This window comes from Sciurus vulgaris, assembly GCF_902686455.1.
Source record: "Sciurus vulgaris genome assembly, chromosome: 2".
NCBI classification, from domain to species: domain Eukaryota; kingdom Metazoa; phylum Chordata; class Mammalia; order Rodentia; family Sciuridae; genus Sciurus; species Sciurus vulgaris.
In genome coordinates this window covers 13,528,788-13,542,974 of record NC_136462.1, presented here as the reverse complement: position 1 = coordinate 13,542,974, position 14,187 = coordinate 13,528,788, and the positions used below count along the sequence as shown (strand labels likewise).

General features: G+C 51.2%; 1 protein-coding gene across 1 annotated transcript in view; it reads left to right on the top strand.

The window, feature by feature from the left end:
* The window catches only part of SLC24A4 (solute carrier family 24 member 4), a 137,568-nt gene extending 132,617 nt beyond the window's left edge, over positions 1-4,951 (top strand). The window contains exon 17 of the mRNA XM_079127629.1: positions 920-4,951. Coding sequence (XP_078983755.1) covers positions 920-1,072 — 153 coding nt within the window. The 3' untranslated portion in view covers positions 1,073-4,951. The remainder of the gene's footprint in view (positions 1-919) is intronic.
* The last annotated feature ends 9,236 nt before the right edge of the window (positions 4,952-14,187 follow it).

Genomic DNA, 14,187 nt, shown 5'->3' with positions numbered 1-14,187 from the left:
TGAGCAGATGAGAAGTCACAGGGGAAGCGAATACATTTCCTTTCTTCTTACTGCATTGTCCAGTGTTCTCTCTAGTGCCAGAGGGACAGAAATTCTTCCCTGCCTGTCTGAGCTGATAAGAGGGGGTACTGCAGGCCTCAGGGCGACACTAGGTAGCCAGGGCTTCCCTACTCCGTGTGCTAGGTCTGAGCTGAGCACTGTACTCCTGCCTGACTTCTCTGAGCTTTGCCATTACCTGATGAGGGGAATGTAGTTACCATTCCCGTTTTGCAGAAGAAATCAAGGCTCATGGGCTAAGTAATTTGCCCAAGGTCACAGAGTGAGGAAATAGCAAATCTAAGATTTGAACAGGTTGGTCTGATTTACAGAGCTGTATGCTCCTCAGAGGTAACTGTGGTCCAGCCCTTGGAAGCCTCAATTCAGTTATCAGAGGGAAGAGAGTCGGGGGAAGTGTACCCCACCCCCACACGCAGTGGGGTGACACAGGCAAGCAGATGTGGATGGCCCAGGCTGCAGTTTGCCAAGAATGGTTCCATGGGAGCCTTGGGAAATATGCCAAGGAAGAAAGACAAGGCCGAGTTCTGAGGCCAAGACAAAGACCTGCTTGTCTCTAGAGAAGGCCTGGGCTGGGCGGGGGGGGGGGGCGGGGGGGGGCTGGTGCACCCAAGGAAGTGGCCCGCCTACCTGGGGAGGTCAGTGCCACGAGGGTGGCTGCTGTGTATCTTGGAGTCAGCAAGACCAGGCCATAGACTCACCCTGGCTTGGGATAGGTCTACACCAAGGACAAGTCCAGCCAGGCCCATTTGCCCTTGTCTCTGTTCTGCAGCTGCAGGGTTTGTGACTTATGCATTAATTTTTGGTAACAATGCTTTCTATGTTCCTGTTCCCCGAGCCCAACTCTTACCTTCTGCCCCCTCAGGTCCTCGGCATTCACCTCAACAAATGGCAGCTGGACCGGAAGCTGGGCATCTATGTGCTGGTTCTCTACGCCATCTTCCTGTGCTTCTCCATAATGATAGAGTTTAACGTCTTTACCTTCGTCAACTTGCCCATGTGTCAAGAAGATGATTAAAGCTGAGCCACCAACCCCAAGCCATCCTGGCCACCCCGCCACGCTGGCATCCTCCTCTCTCTCTCCCTCTCCCACCACAGGTCTCTCCTGCCTCGGCCACCACCATCTGTCCTTTCATGAGCTGGAAGGAAGGGCCACCATGGTCTTTGCCTGGTCCCAGGCCAGGCTGTGAGCCTGCTCCTTAGAATCGGCCTGCAAGGCAGGGTCCCAGCGTGACTTGAGTTGAGCAGCTCTGCAGACCCCTGAGCTGCCAGTCACAGGGACATGAAGCCTCTCATCTCTTGCACACTTCACTCAAAAGGACTTCTGCATGCAGCTTGTCTTTCTCTTCCACAAGCAGCCTCTGAAATGAGGCGGTCATTGCACGTGAGGTCTCCCTGGGCAAGTGCAAAACCAAAGTGCCACTTTCCAGCGTCAGCTCTGGGCCGGAGGGGAGAGAGCCTCAGGCAGCCTGTGCCACCAGAGCCTCTGACTTCTGCCAGAAGCACTCACGGTCTGGAAGAGGCAAGGTGTCACCCTGCTGGGGGTTTGAGACCATGACCGCAGACATTCCACTCCTTTTTTCTGGAAAAATTTGAAGAATGGAAACTTTTCTCCACAGCAGAAGAGAAAAAAGCAAGCAAATACTCTTATCCTTTTTATTGATATGGAGAATGAGCAATGAAATATTAAAACATAAAGCATCATACAGATCATCATACTTGAAAAATATCATTCCACACAAAAGGATCATAATGGGGACCAAAAGGTCACCCCTGTACAAAAAAGAGCCCTCTGTGTACTATCTTGCATTGACTCTAAGATGTTTGGTTTGGAATATAGAAAAAGTGAGGGACCAACAGGTGCTAACTCGGACACGGTGAGGACTGTAGTTTATGGCTCGACATTCCAGACCTTCTGTGTGAGGCAACGCACTGTCCGTTCAGGTGTGTCATTTCTTTGTCAATGTTTTAGCTTCAGAACCTCTCTCTCGAAAGCCCAATTGTTAAAATGCCCAGCCAATTTCAGAACTGATGGTTAGTGACAAGAAGAGGGATTTCCTTAAAGACAATGAATTGCTTTCTGGTTAGCAGGAGGCAAGTGTGAAAACCAAATCTTGGAATTTTTAGAGCTAATTTTCTTGAAATGTACAGCTTACTACACACGAAAGACTGGGGATAGGAGACTGATTAAAAAAATAGAAAAGTAGGAAATAATGTTCAACTGCTTCCTAGCTCTAAAATAGATATTGAAAAGATTGATGAACACAGATCTCTCCTGGGTTCTCAAAAGCAAGCACAAATTAATTTTATATAGAGTGTTCTTTTATTTTTTTAATGTTTCTATTGCGAAAGTCTATCAACTCTGATGCACTTTTAATATGGTGATATTTTGCACGAAAGAAGATGTGGGAATGACCTATGTCAATGTCAGAGGAAAGATTTTTAGCGGTTCACCAGAAATCGCTTTAAACTTGGCAGCGAATTTAAATCCAGTAGCTAGCCCCTTCCTGAGACTCAAAGCTCACGACCCACATTGGAATTTGTGACTGTGCTCTTTAAGGCCTCCTGAATTCCAAAAAGAGGAAGTGTTCAGCCTGCCTCCCACCCCCAGTTCCCTTAAGTATGAACCTGTGGTGGGACTTGGCTCCCGGCTCGTGTCCATTCAGGACTCACGTCAGTATTAGGACGACAGCGTATCAACGCTTCTCTTTCTGTTTCTCTGCCTAGAGACTGGGCTCAGTGGTCTTCAGATGGAGACCAGAAGGCTTTTCCTAAGAAACTGGCTAAGCAGGATGGAGCCTGTGGGTTCAGCAGTAGTTTCAGCTGTGAGAGGTTTCAGAGCCCCTGGGGACCCCTCTGGGCCTGAACAGCTTAGTTCACCTAACACACACACACACACACACACACCCCAACTCAGCCCAGGTTCCAAGTGCTTCTGTCTCTGTTTTGATTCTTCTAGCTGCCCTGTGATTGGTAGGGATAATTCTTCCCACATATTAGACAGTTTAGTCTTGGGCAGGTCAAGTGACTAGAGATTAGTGGCCAGTGAGCATCAGCCTGTCCAAGTGCCAGCCCATGGCCCCTCCCCAGCTGAACCAGTGCACGTGGGTTGGCCAGCCTGGGGGCACAGGCGTGGGTATGACTTTGCACTTGTGGTTGGTTCTTTTTGTTTAAGTCAAAACCTCAGCAAATATTTAATTGACTCCTGATTCCCCAGGTCATATCCTAATACCTGTTCTTATGTGCTGTCCCTGTTTTGTTTTGTTTTTTCCTAAAACAGACCAAAAATTATTTTCAGATATGACAAGGCCCAGGGCACATGGCCCCTGAAGATGTCCCTACTGGCTTTCAAATTCTCCGAGTCCTTGTGTAACTTTCAGAGAATATATCCTAATTGCCCTCCTCTTCTCTGCAGAATCCATTGGAGGCTATAAAGTATACTGCAGCTGCAGTTAGAGACTATGAAATTATGTTTTTAATATGTAGTATGCTCCTCTTAGCTAGCGTTCTTTGGACTTTAATGTGCCAATGTAATGTCCTTAAAAGGCTCTATGCATTTGTCATACCTAGGATACTTTATGTACAGTGTAGGTGAAGAATTCTTGTTTTTTAAACTACATATATTTCCATCACAAGTTTAAGAATTGCTTGATAATTTAGGCCTTCATTTTTTTAATTATGCTTTCAGCCCATGCAGGATCTCTCCCTTTATTTTATCTCCAAAGCTAATTAGCATGAGGTAAAATTATTTCTGCTACAAAAAGAGACAAATAAAAAATACACTAAGCTCTTCTCTTGGGGACAGAAAAGCAAAAGGAACCACTGCACTCAGGTAGAAAATGTCTTCAGAAGCAGGTGCAGGTGAGTCCTGCTTCTGGTTTGGAATTTGTCCTTACTGGCCAAAGGATAAGGATGGACAGTGTGAAGCATCTTGGGAACCTGGCCCTGGAGGAAGGTTCTGGGTCAGCTGCTGTGAGAGACGGAAGGTTAAGGGCACTCTGGGCAGTTGCTGTGGTCCCCTTGCTCCTATAACGCTGTCTGCGGCCTGGCAGCCTATGCGTCTCCCCCTGTGGCCTGCCTCCCCCTTGCGCACACCTGGCTACGTATGTGTATGTGCACCTGCTCATTCCCCTCCTCACCTGTTCCTGGCTTTTGCCCAACCGCCCCTGCCTTTACAGACCCAAGCAGCAGCTAGGCACTCACCTTCCCTGAGCCAGGTTGAGCCAGGTGGGGTTTGCACATCAGCCAAGCGCAGTCCTGCAGAGGGGGACCAAAGGCCCCAGCCTGGGCTGCTCGGGGTCTAGTTTCTTCTACCTGCTCTTCCCTGGTAAGGAGGATTTGTCAGCTGAATCGCTGCTGCAGCAGCCCACCCTCAGAGGACCCTGGGCTCCCCAGCAGGCAGGAACTTGGAAATGAGCTGGGGTCGGGGCTCAAGGCACATAGATTATCAGTGGGGGCTTTTTGCCACCTCATGGGAACTTCCCCCTGGGGGTCAGCAGTTGTCAGTAGTTGACATCTCTTCCCTGGCTGAGAGGATGTCTGTGCTGTGAACACAATAGACAGTCAGCACATGCTTTTGCTTCAATAGCAAAGGGCTTGCTTCTGAGGGTTGAAATCGTCAGGAGGTGAACCATGCTCTGAATATGTATCCAGCTCTCTCAAGTGCCCTCCACAGTTCCTGTGGGAGTCCCTCTTCCCCGGGGGCAGTTAGCAGATACATCCAGGATACCTGAGGTGGTTCATGTCTAGGGCAGCTCTGTTGTCACATCATATCCTTAGAAACTTCTAGAAATTCCTAAAAATGCTCTCTGGTTAGCTCTTGGGTGGCAAGAAGTCCCTCATCCCCCACGCCTTGGACCCACGGCCCTCTCTCTCCATATGGACTCATCCAGAGCATCCGTGCCCTCACCAGGGGTGAGGACGCACCCTCTGCAGCTCCTCATGTGAGCCCCTCATGTGAGGCCTCTCCTGTTCTTTGGGTAGCTTTGCCCCTGTGTCAGTTGTGTGAGAACGAAAGAGAGGCTGTTTCACAGGCCAGCTCTACCGGTCGGAGAACAGGCTCCCGCCAGGTCCGTCATGGGGAGCCCTCACCGCGTGCAGGGCGCTCTTCCCTGAAGGGCTTGCTCTGTGGGGTACTGATTTTTTAAAGGCATTTTTATTTAGGTTGTTGTAGTTGCTTGCTGATAAAGAAAACTAAAACCAGACACTAACTGTGTGCTTCGCCTGGAAACTGGCAGCTAGGGGGTAAATTTGGGGCTGTCACAGTGCCGCCCAGATCCAGCTAGTGGGTGCCCACGTGAGACCAATAGGAGGGCCGTTCTTCCCAGTCTGCCACCGGGTGGAGCAGTCTTTTCCAGAAAGCCAGCTGAGTGGTATCTGAGCTTCAATTCTTTTATGGGAGTTTTAAAAAATCCAAACTTTTCAACCACGAATGACTTCCAGGTTCTACTCATTGTGGCTAAGTCCCCAAACACCCTAGGCATGTACTGCTAGGGACAGGAGGCCCTGCCTGTGTCCTCCTTGACCTTCGTGCTTCTAGGGCATCGTGTCCACTCTTAGGGAGTCAGTATCCAGCTGTCCAAGTTGTGTATCTTCATCCTGCTTCGTGCCAGGGGCTGAAATCCCAGTCTCTTCCGGGCTCAAGGCTGTGGCCCAGTACTGGGGGCTCCCTGGGGCATCTCTGGAGGGCAAACCTTGACCGTGTAGCTTTTCTATCCATTGGATTTGCGGGGCTGGAGTTGGCTACTCCTTAGCTAAAGCCTGGGTGTGGCATGATCCACCCTTGTCCCACACAGTTATCAGAGTTCAAGCTGCTGTCCTTCTGCACCTTGCTGGTTGGGACTTTTCCATGTCTAAGCCCAACAAAATCCTTAATCCTGGAGGGAGTATGTACCCTCCCCACCCAGTCACTGGAAAACAAAATTTTAAAGCTACCAGAGGGAACGTGCAGCCTTTGGTTTCTAGATGCAGGGCTTGGTATGACCCGCGTTTGTGTACAGAGGGAGGGACACAGACAGCACACCAAATTCCCAACAGGGGAGTTCCCCAGTCCCTCCCCAAGGGGACAGGAAGGCCTCTCCTCCCCCTGAAAATGCAAGGCCGTTCTGTTTTTCCAAATAAGATTTCCTAGGGTTTTTTTTTTTTTCCTGACCACTGGGCCTCCTGCCTCACCTTTCATCCCTGTCCCTCTGTGTTGTAGACCCTGTGGACCACACTGTCCGCACTGCCCAGGGATTGTGTCAGGGCATTTGGGGACCCAGAGCTGTGACTGAGCTGCTGTGGGGGATCCCTGTGGGGGGCTGCTAGTCTATGAGTCCAGTTCAGAGCGCTGGCTCCTTGGCAGCGTGCCCTCTGCCTGGATCTCCCTTTCAGCTGAGAGAAGCTGCTGGCGTCTGAACACAAAGAGAGCTTTGATTACCTAGAGAGGAGGAGGGCAGCTGGCCACTTGAGGCCCGGCCCGTGGGCAGATGCAGGGTCGCCAAGGCAAGGACCCAGCATGCAGGGGCCAGGCGCATACAAGATGCCAAGAGGTGGGCGGGGCATGGCTTCCCGGGGTATTTGGATCTTCCTAGGGCACAACCCTGACTTACCAAGTAGCAGGGAGATTGATCAGGGTCATCTTGTGTCCTGAAAGAACCTCGTTAAAAACAGCCCAAACCAAGAACGTCTGGGGCAGTCCACGTGTGGCCTGTGTCCCCCAGGGGATCCTTCGAGCATGCTGGACTGCACCCTCATCTTCATTCATTCTCTCAGAGCAGGAGCAACGGGTTGGAAAATTGTAAATAATAAATATATTTATGCCGCTATTTATTTTTTCAGTAACTGTGACCTCCTGCACTGTGAATGCTCTGTGACATGAGATTCTTAGTTGAATAAAACTGTCATTAAATTTGAATGAATTGACATTCTTGGTTCCTAAACACTGGCATGAGTTTACTATTGTTGTAAAGAACAATCTAGAGTAAATACAAACTGAACCTTTATGAGAAATCTAGCGGTCAGTATTGTAATGCAATATATCAAAAGTCTGTACACTGTCAATAAAACAAATGACCACAAGTTGTCTTTCCCTACATAGAACTTCCATTCATGTTTTCATAGACATGCATATTTGTATTTTTTTGAAAGAATTACACTGGAATAAGAGCCATTAAAAACCATTTCTATTTGCATATGGAGAAAAAATAAATGTAAAAAAAGGATGAGAGGTTGGAGCTTTTAATTACAATGGTTGGAAATGAATAAAGCAAATGACGGATCTGGCTAGCATGGCTGGGTCCAGAATGACCTTTTCTACCTCATCAGCTTCATGAGCACGGGGCCTGTACGGTCCCTGCCACCCCTGTAGGAAGGACTCCCACTCGCTTGCCGCCCATCTTGAAATTCTTAAGACCTTTTAAAAAGGGTTCCACATTTGCATTTTGCACTGGGCTCTGCAAATCATGTAGCCAGTCCTGCTCACTGGGAAGAGTTCCGTCATCAGCTCTTGTCATAGGAGATGGAGGCTGGGAGATGGAAGCTCTGACTGATTCCTTCACCCTACAAAACTTTCCTGAGTCCCAGCCACCCTGGGTGCCACCACAAACCTTAACATGCCTGTGAATCACTTGGGCAATCTTGTGAAAAAGCAGACTCTGGGTCAGCAGGAGAGGGGTGGGGCCAAGGGGCTGAAGTTCTAGCAAGTTCCCTGGATGCCAGTGCAGCTGGTTCACACCAAGTAGTGAAGAGAGAGGTCAGATGGTGGCGGGAATGTGCAGCGGAGGAGGCAGCTGAGAAGATGAGAGAGGGAGAGGAAGGGGTAGGGGATAAGACATGCCCTTCTGGGACACACCTCCAGTGACCTCTTCTTCCAGCTGGGTCCCACCTCCCAGAAGCTCCCTCAGCCATCAGTGGATTCACCCACCGAAGAGGTCAGAGGCCTTGCTGTCCAACCACTTCCCCAAAGCCCACGTCTGAACCCGTGAGACATTGGGGGACATTCAAGGTCCAAACAGTCTCTAGCGAATTTTTTTTTCCAGAACTTTCCCATGGTTGGTTTGAGAAGTTCTCTGAGAGTCAGAATCCTCTTTCTTTTTCACTCGTTTCCTGCTTAGAGTCAGTCTGTGATGTATGAAGGACTTTGGTGATTCCAGTCATTGTTAACTTTTGGGATCTGCTTGTCCAAAAGTCTGCATGCCCCAGCGTCCCTCAGTCTCTCTGACTCTTCGTGGTTTATAAGAGCAGTGAAATGCAGGAGGGGTGTTGTCCCCACTGCTCAGATGAGGATGATGGGGCAGATGGAGGCAGCAGCTGTGGGGACCAGCCCCAGGGGCCAGGTCTCCTCCCGTGACCTAGGCTGCCCAGCCCTGACCAGGGGACGGAGTTTGACTGAATGTGACCAGCCTGGGTGTTCAGTCCCTTTTGGTTTGTTGGTGATGTTTTCTAAAAGTTGTTCCGGTCGGTTCCAGTTTCACAGGGGTCCTGGCGCAGGTAGACTGTGGTCCACTGGCTCGAGAAATAGGCCTTCACCAGTTTTTGTCACCCACCTCCGGTAGCATGTGTCCACCAGGAAGAGCAAAGGGCAGCATCCATGTCTGGGTTCTGACCTCCCTCTGTCCCCACCAGTGAGCTCTCTCCTGAGACCCCAGCACACTTGCTCTGTGAGGCCTCACGTTCTGCCCCCACCCTGATGTGTCCTCGGGCGTGCTGGCTCTGGGCTCTTGTTCCCGGCCCCTTGCAGGCTTCCCTGCTGTGGGTGTGGTCCTCCACTGAGAGCACGCTCCCTCTCCTGGTTCTCCTCCCCTCCTCGATGGCTCCATCTCCCGGTTCTCCTCTGCCTGCTCCTTAAAAGCACGTGCAATCTGCCCCGAGCCTCTTTCTCCCACCCAGTAGTTCTCAGTCCTGGCTGCCACGGGTGTCCTCAGCAGAGCTTTGAAACAGAGACACCCAGGCCCCATCCTGGAGGTGACCAGTGGGCCTGGACATCCAGATCTTTGAAAATTCCCCAGGTGATTCTAACGCACGCCGGGGTCAGGAACCAGTGACCAGCTCAGCACATCCCGGAACCCCCCGGCTGGAGCAAGGCCCAGCCCAACTGCCGCTGTCCCCCAAATTGATACTTCTAACCCCAAGGTTCAGAGTCCCTCCAGAGACACTCCCTACCCGTCTAACCTCCGGGCTCTTCAGCTAGAGGCCTCCCACACCCTGCTAAGTCAGCATCATCAGAAATAAACTTGTACAAACTGATTTTTTTTTATGAGAAAATGTTCTCAAGAGCTTATTCAAAATATCCAAAATTTTAAAACTACTAGAATGGTCAACAGGTGAATGGAATGAGGGCTGGGGAGACGGCTCAGTTGGTAAAGTGCTTGCCTTATAAGCACAGGGCCCTGGGTTCGATCCCCAGCACCGGAAAAAAAAAAAAAAACAAACAAAACAAAAAAAACAGGTGAATGGAATGAAAGAGAACAAATTCTAAACAAATGCTAACATTATCAGAAAAAATAAACAACACCTTAAAAGACAAGTCTTGATGAGCTTTAGTTAGTGAAAAAGCCCTTAGGGGTGGAGCCTCCGGGTGCCTGCGACTTACTCTGAAATGCATTATTACCATGGATGGAGGCAGATGGAGACAGATGTTGGGGAGGCAGGTCGATTACGTCTCACTAAAAGAAGCGGGAGAGGAGACGGGGGTTCATTGTGGAATTTTCTTCAACTTGATGTTTAGAAATTTTCACTTCATATTGGAGAGAAGTTGATTCAAGCTCCCAGCCCAGATCCACTCCTGTTGTACGTCATGGAGTCATTGCACAGCAAGATGTCAAGCCTCCCCCGCCCCAGCAGTGGGCATGCTCTGTCCTCCTGTGTCTCCCCCTGTGTCTTTTTTGCAATCTCTCACCTTCTGCTCCTGCATTGCTGTCCCCCTGTTAGTGCTTGCTGAGTCTGTGCTGTCAGTTCCTGGCTGGCCTCCCTGCCTCCACTCTCCTTGTCCTCCCAATCTATCCTCCACCCAGCCAGAGGGATCTTCAAAGCGGGCAACCCATTTATCCCTCTGTTGCTCAGAAACATCAATAGCTCCCAGTTGCCTTAAAGGCCACTGAAGCCTCAATGTCACCGCCCCATGCTCCCCCGCCATCTGCATTCTGCACCACGTGTCCTCATGCCATTCTCTCTGCTTGCGACCCCTGTCCCGAAGAAAAGGGTCCATGTGTTTGGGGGGGCCTCCCTAGACCCCAGACCAGAATGAACCACTTCCTCTGTTCTTGTCACCACCATCAACCGCAGCACCACCATTGGTTTGTAAGCTTCTAGTATTTTTAGGCAATTACTCATTCAGAATGTTCTAGAAGAGTCACAATTTGAACTGTACTCATTCAGGTGCCTCTGCCAGCTACTGCAGGGCATCAGCTGACACTTAGAGGCAGCATCACATACCTCGCCACTCACTGATTCATGCAAGGAACACTGAGGGCCTACTGTGTTCCAAGCATCGTAACAACTGCTGGCTGGGGAGGTGGAGCGAGCGGGAGCCCACGAGATCTGGAGGCAGTGAGCTCAGGAGGCTGTGGGAGGCTGCCCAGAGAAAGAGCACCTGCCCTTCCTGGAGCTCAGGAGAGACAGCAGCTCAAACTGGCTTCCAGAAGGAATGGGTGGACAGGTCAGGGACACAGAGCGAGGCATGCAGAAGGCATTAGCCATGATAAGGAAACACACTGAAATCACACCAAATATTTTGGGATTGAAAAATAGACCATGAATAACCAAGAAAACACAATGGACGTAGTCAATGACTTCCAAGCAGCTCAAACCGGAAGACCCATGGTGCCTACAGCAGGCAGGAGAATGACCCCCAAAGTCGCCCATGTCCTGGTCAGTAGAAGCATGAATACTGTCTTGCGTGGCAAAGGGGAATTTGCAGATGTGATAAGAGAGGGATCCTGGGCCATCTGGATGGGTTCCGAGAAATCATGGGGGCAGGGGGCCTGAGGAAGCAAGGTGAGGGGGCAGGGCTGCTGGTCAAGGGGTGCAGGCAGCTCCTGGAGGCTGGCAGAGGCTGGAAATAGATTCAACTCAGGTCCCAGAAGGAAGGCAGCCCCACCGACACCCCAGCCTTAGCCCTCTGGAGCCCATTTGGGACTCCTGGCCTCCAGAACCATAAGCTCATAAATTTGTGTTTTAAGCCCCCACTTCTTGGTGATTTATTACTTCAGCCACAGAAATGAACACAAGAGCCTGGGAATGAGAGCGGCAAGAGGTGAAGTGGAGGATGTGGGTGAGCGGGAGGGCCTCGGGGCCCGCCGCAGGGTGATCCTGGATTCTGAACTGTCACTCTGACCGCAGTGTACAGAGGTGGCTGGGATGTGGCAGTGGCCATCAACTGGAGGTCCAAAGCCCAGAAAAGAACTGCAGGGGTTTTCAGAGGAGAGATGGGCTGGGGTGGGTGCCCAGTGTTTGCCCAGTGACTTTGGGGCTCATGGTCGGGTGCTGTGGCCACAGGACTTGGGAACCGATGGTCAAGATAACAGAGACAGAGGAGGAGAGGAAGTCCCCCCACTCTGACATGCTGGGACAGGAGCAAGTTTGGGGCCTGGGGTTTAATTCAGAACCTGTGGATCTGGGATTTGGGCTGATCAGGGTAGCCTCTCAGAGACCCTATCCTGTCCTCTGAAAAGCAGGACACTAACCCTCCTGCACAGCGTTGTTGAACCTGGGGATCCCAAAAGGAAGGGGGTCTCTCAAACTGCCTGTTCCGGGATTTTGCATGAGATAAAGTTATGAGGAAAAGAGGGTCCAGGGCTCTTGTCACACTCCACCGTGGAGTCCAGTTGGAGCCAGCAGGGCTAACCCAAGAGGTGGCCAGCATGCTGGACACACAGGAGGCTGCCCCAGTGAGCAGAACTCAGCCCCTGCAGGGCTGCTGATCTGCACGTGGGCTGATGAGGGTCTTCCAGAGGTGGCAGAGGCTGAGGGGCCTGTGGGACCAGCAGGAGACCCTGAAGGCCGAGCTGGTACGGTGCAGCTGCTGGGCTGTGACCAAGGTGGCCCTGGACCATGGGCTGCTGAGAAACCCCTCAGACTGGGCAAAGCGAGAGGCTGGAGGGCCCAGGCCAGGCTCTGCACGCAGGAGGCCCCAGGCCGGGAGGGCCTTGCAGGTAGCCCAGCGCTGACCGGCCGCTGTCCTGGCATGCATTCACCTCTGGAGCGAGGCCTTGTGCATTTTCAGTTTGCACTGGCCCCTGGAAGTTATGTAGCTGTTGGCCAAGGTCATTGACAGGACCACGCCCCACAGCGTCAGCATCTGCAGCTTCAACAGGGACACCTCGGAGGCAGGGCTGTCCCGGGGTCCTCTCTGCTCCTCACCACGCCTTCTTAATGGCAGCTGAATTGAACCCCGACCCCCCAAACACACCTCTTGGCCCACTTATCAGGAACAGGGCACCAGGGAACCAAAGAAACCACAGAACTGGACATCTGCTCTCCATGGGTTGATTTCCCTGCATGATTTTTGCAATTCATGAATTTTTCTCTCTTACCAGTTTTATCATGAGCCTGCAACTTCACAGGCAGTTACCTTCCATTAAATCCTTCCAAGCAGTGGGGTAGGGTACATCTAAAGCCATCTTCCAAAAGAGGACTAGAACACTTGTGCATGGTTCCAAAGCAGCCAGACCATCCGTCCCCCCACCATGGCTGCCCTCACAGCTCTTTAAGGAGGGGAGCCCCAGTTGCGAATGTTCTTACCTCCTACGAAGTACACAGCTGTCTGTAGACTCTCACCTGAGATGCGACAGAAGCACAGGAGGAGGCCTAGAGGAGACCAGTGTGGGACCAGATTTGCCCTCAAGTGACCGGCCTGTTGCTGCACCGTGGTTTCAAATGAGCACCCTGATTTCTGATTTCTCTCACGTGGAAGACGTTTTGTGGACACCACACTTGATTTCCAGGGGATGTAGTTACCCCAGAGGGAGAAGTGAGACTGAACCAAACCACGTCCTCACCAAGGAGTGGAGCCCAGGCGTTGGAGTGGCTCTTGCAAGAATCAGAAATCACTGTGACTCTCAAGCAGGCACGTGAGCTTCTGTCCCCCAACCACTAGTTTGAGAAAGAAGCAAGGTCCTGTTTCTGGGTCTTTCCTTACACCAGCTCCTCCCACTAGGATGACCTACTTTTATTTCTACCTGTTAGAATCCTACTCCAGGAAAACCTATAAATAACAGGGGCTGAAACAGACTAGGACTTCATTTCTTCCTCTCAAGAAGATGAGGATGCTGGGTCCAGGGCTGGGGCAGCGCTCCAGGGGGCCAGTGGCCCGCCTCCTCTGCTGCTCTGCCTTCCTCAGCAAATAACTTCTGCCTCACGGTCCAGAATAGCTGCCTAGCTTCATTTTGACTGCAACCTCATGACAGACCCTGAACCAGGACCAATCCGATATTCTACTACCAAGACCTGACCCATAGAAACTATTAAGATTAAATAAGAAAAAAAAAAAATTACAAATCAGGACAAAACCTCATTGTTATTTAAAATAGTTAAGTTAGGGGTCATTTATTATGCATCATTGCTAACTAAGGCTGCGTGTGCGGTTTTGTCTTCTTCCACATATTCGAGTCCTCAGTCCCATCCTAGGTGTTCTGGGATGAATCCCTATTGTTGAAGATTGTCCCTGGGGATCCCAGTCCCCAGGGATCCTTACCTTCGCAGTGGGCAGGGCTCACAGTAGGACCAGGGTGCCCCTTACACAGTGAGTTCTGCTTCCAGAGAAAGGCCTGAACTCCCGCCTCTCCTGGTAGACGAGCCTGCTTCGAGATGATGAGCTGCTGAGGCTTCATCACTGGCCTCTCGTCAAAAATGTGGCTGTTTCCCAGAGGTCACTGTTGCAAAGCCTCTTTCCATTCCCTCACTTCTGGTTCTGCCAAGAGCAAGGACAGACGCCAAGCCGTGAGGCCTGTCTGACCCAGTGCCTCCCACCTGCGGGGGGGCTGGGGATGCCTCCAAGCCCACTCCAGGGCCTCTCCTGCTGGCTTCCCTGATCGTCCTCCATGGGGTGGGAGGGGGCAAAGGACGGAAACTTCGAGAAAGGTATCTCCTCATGTCCAACTTTTACAAACATTGTCAGAGCAACTTGAGTTACACCTCTCACTCAGGCCCGTTGGG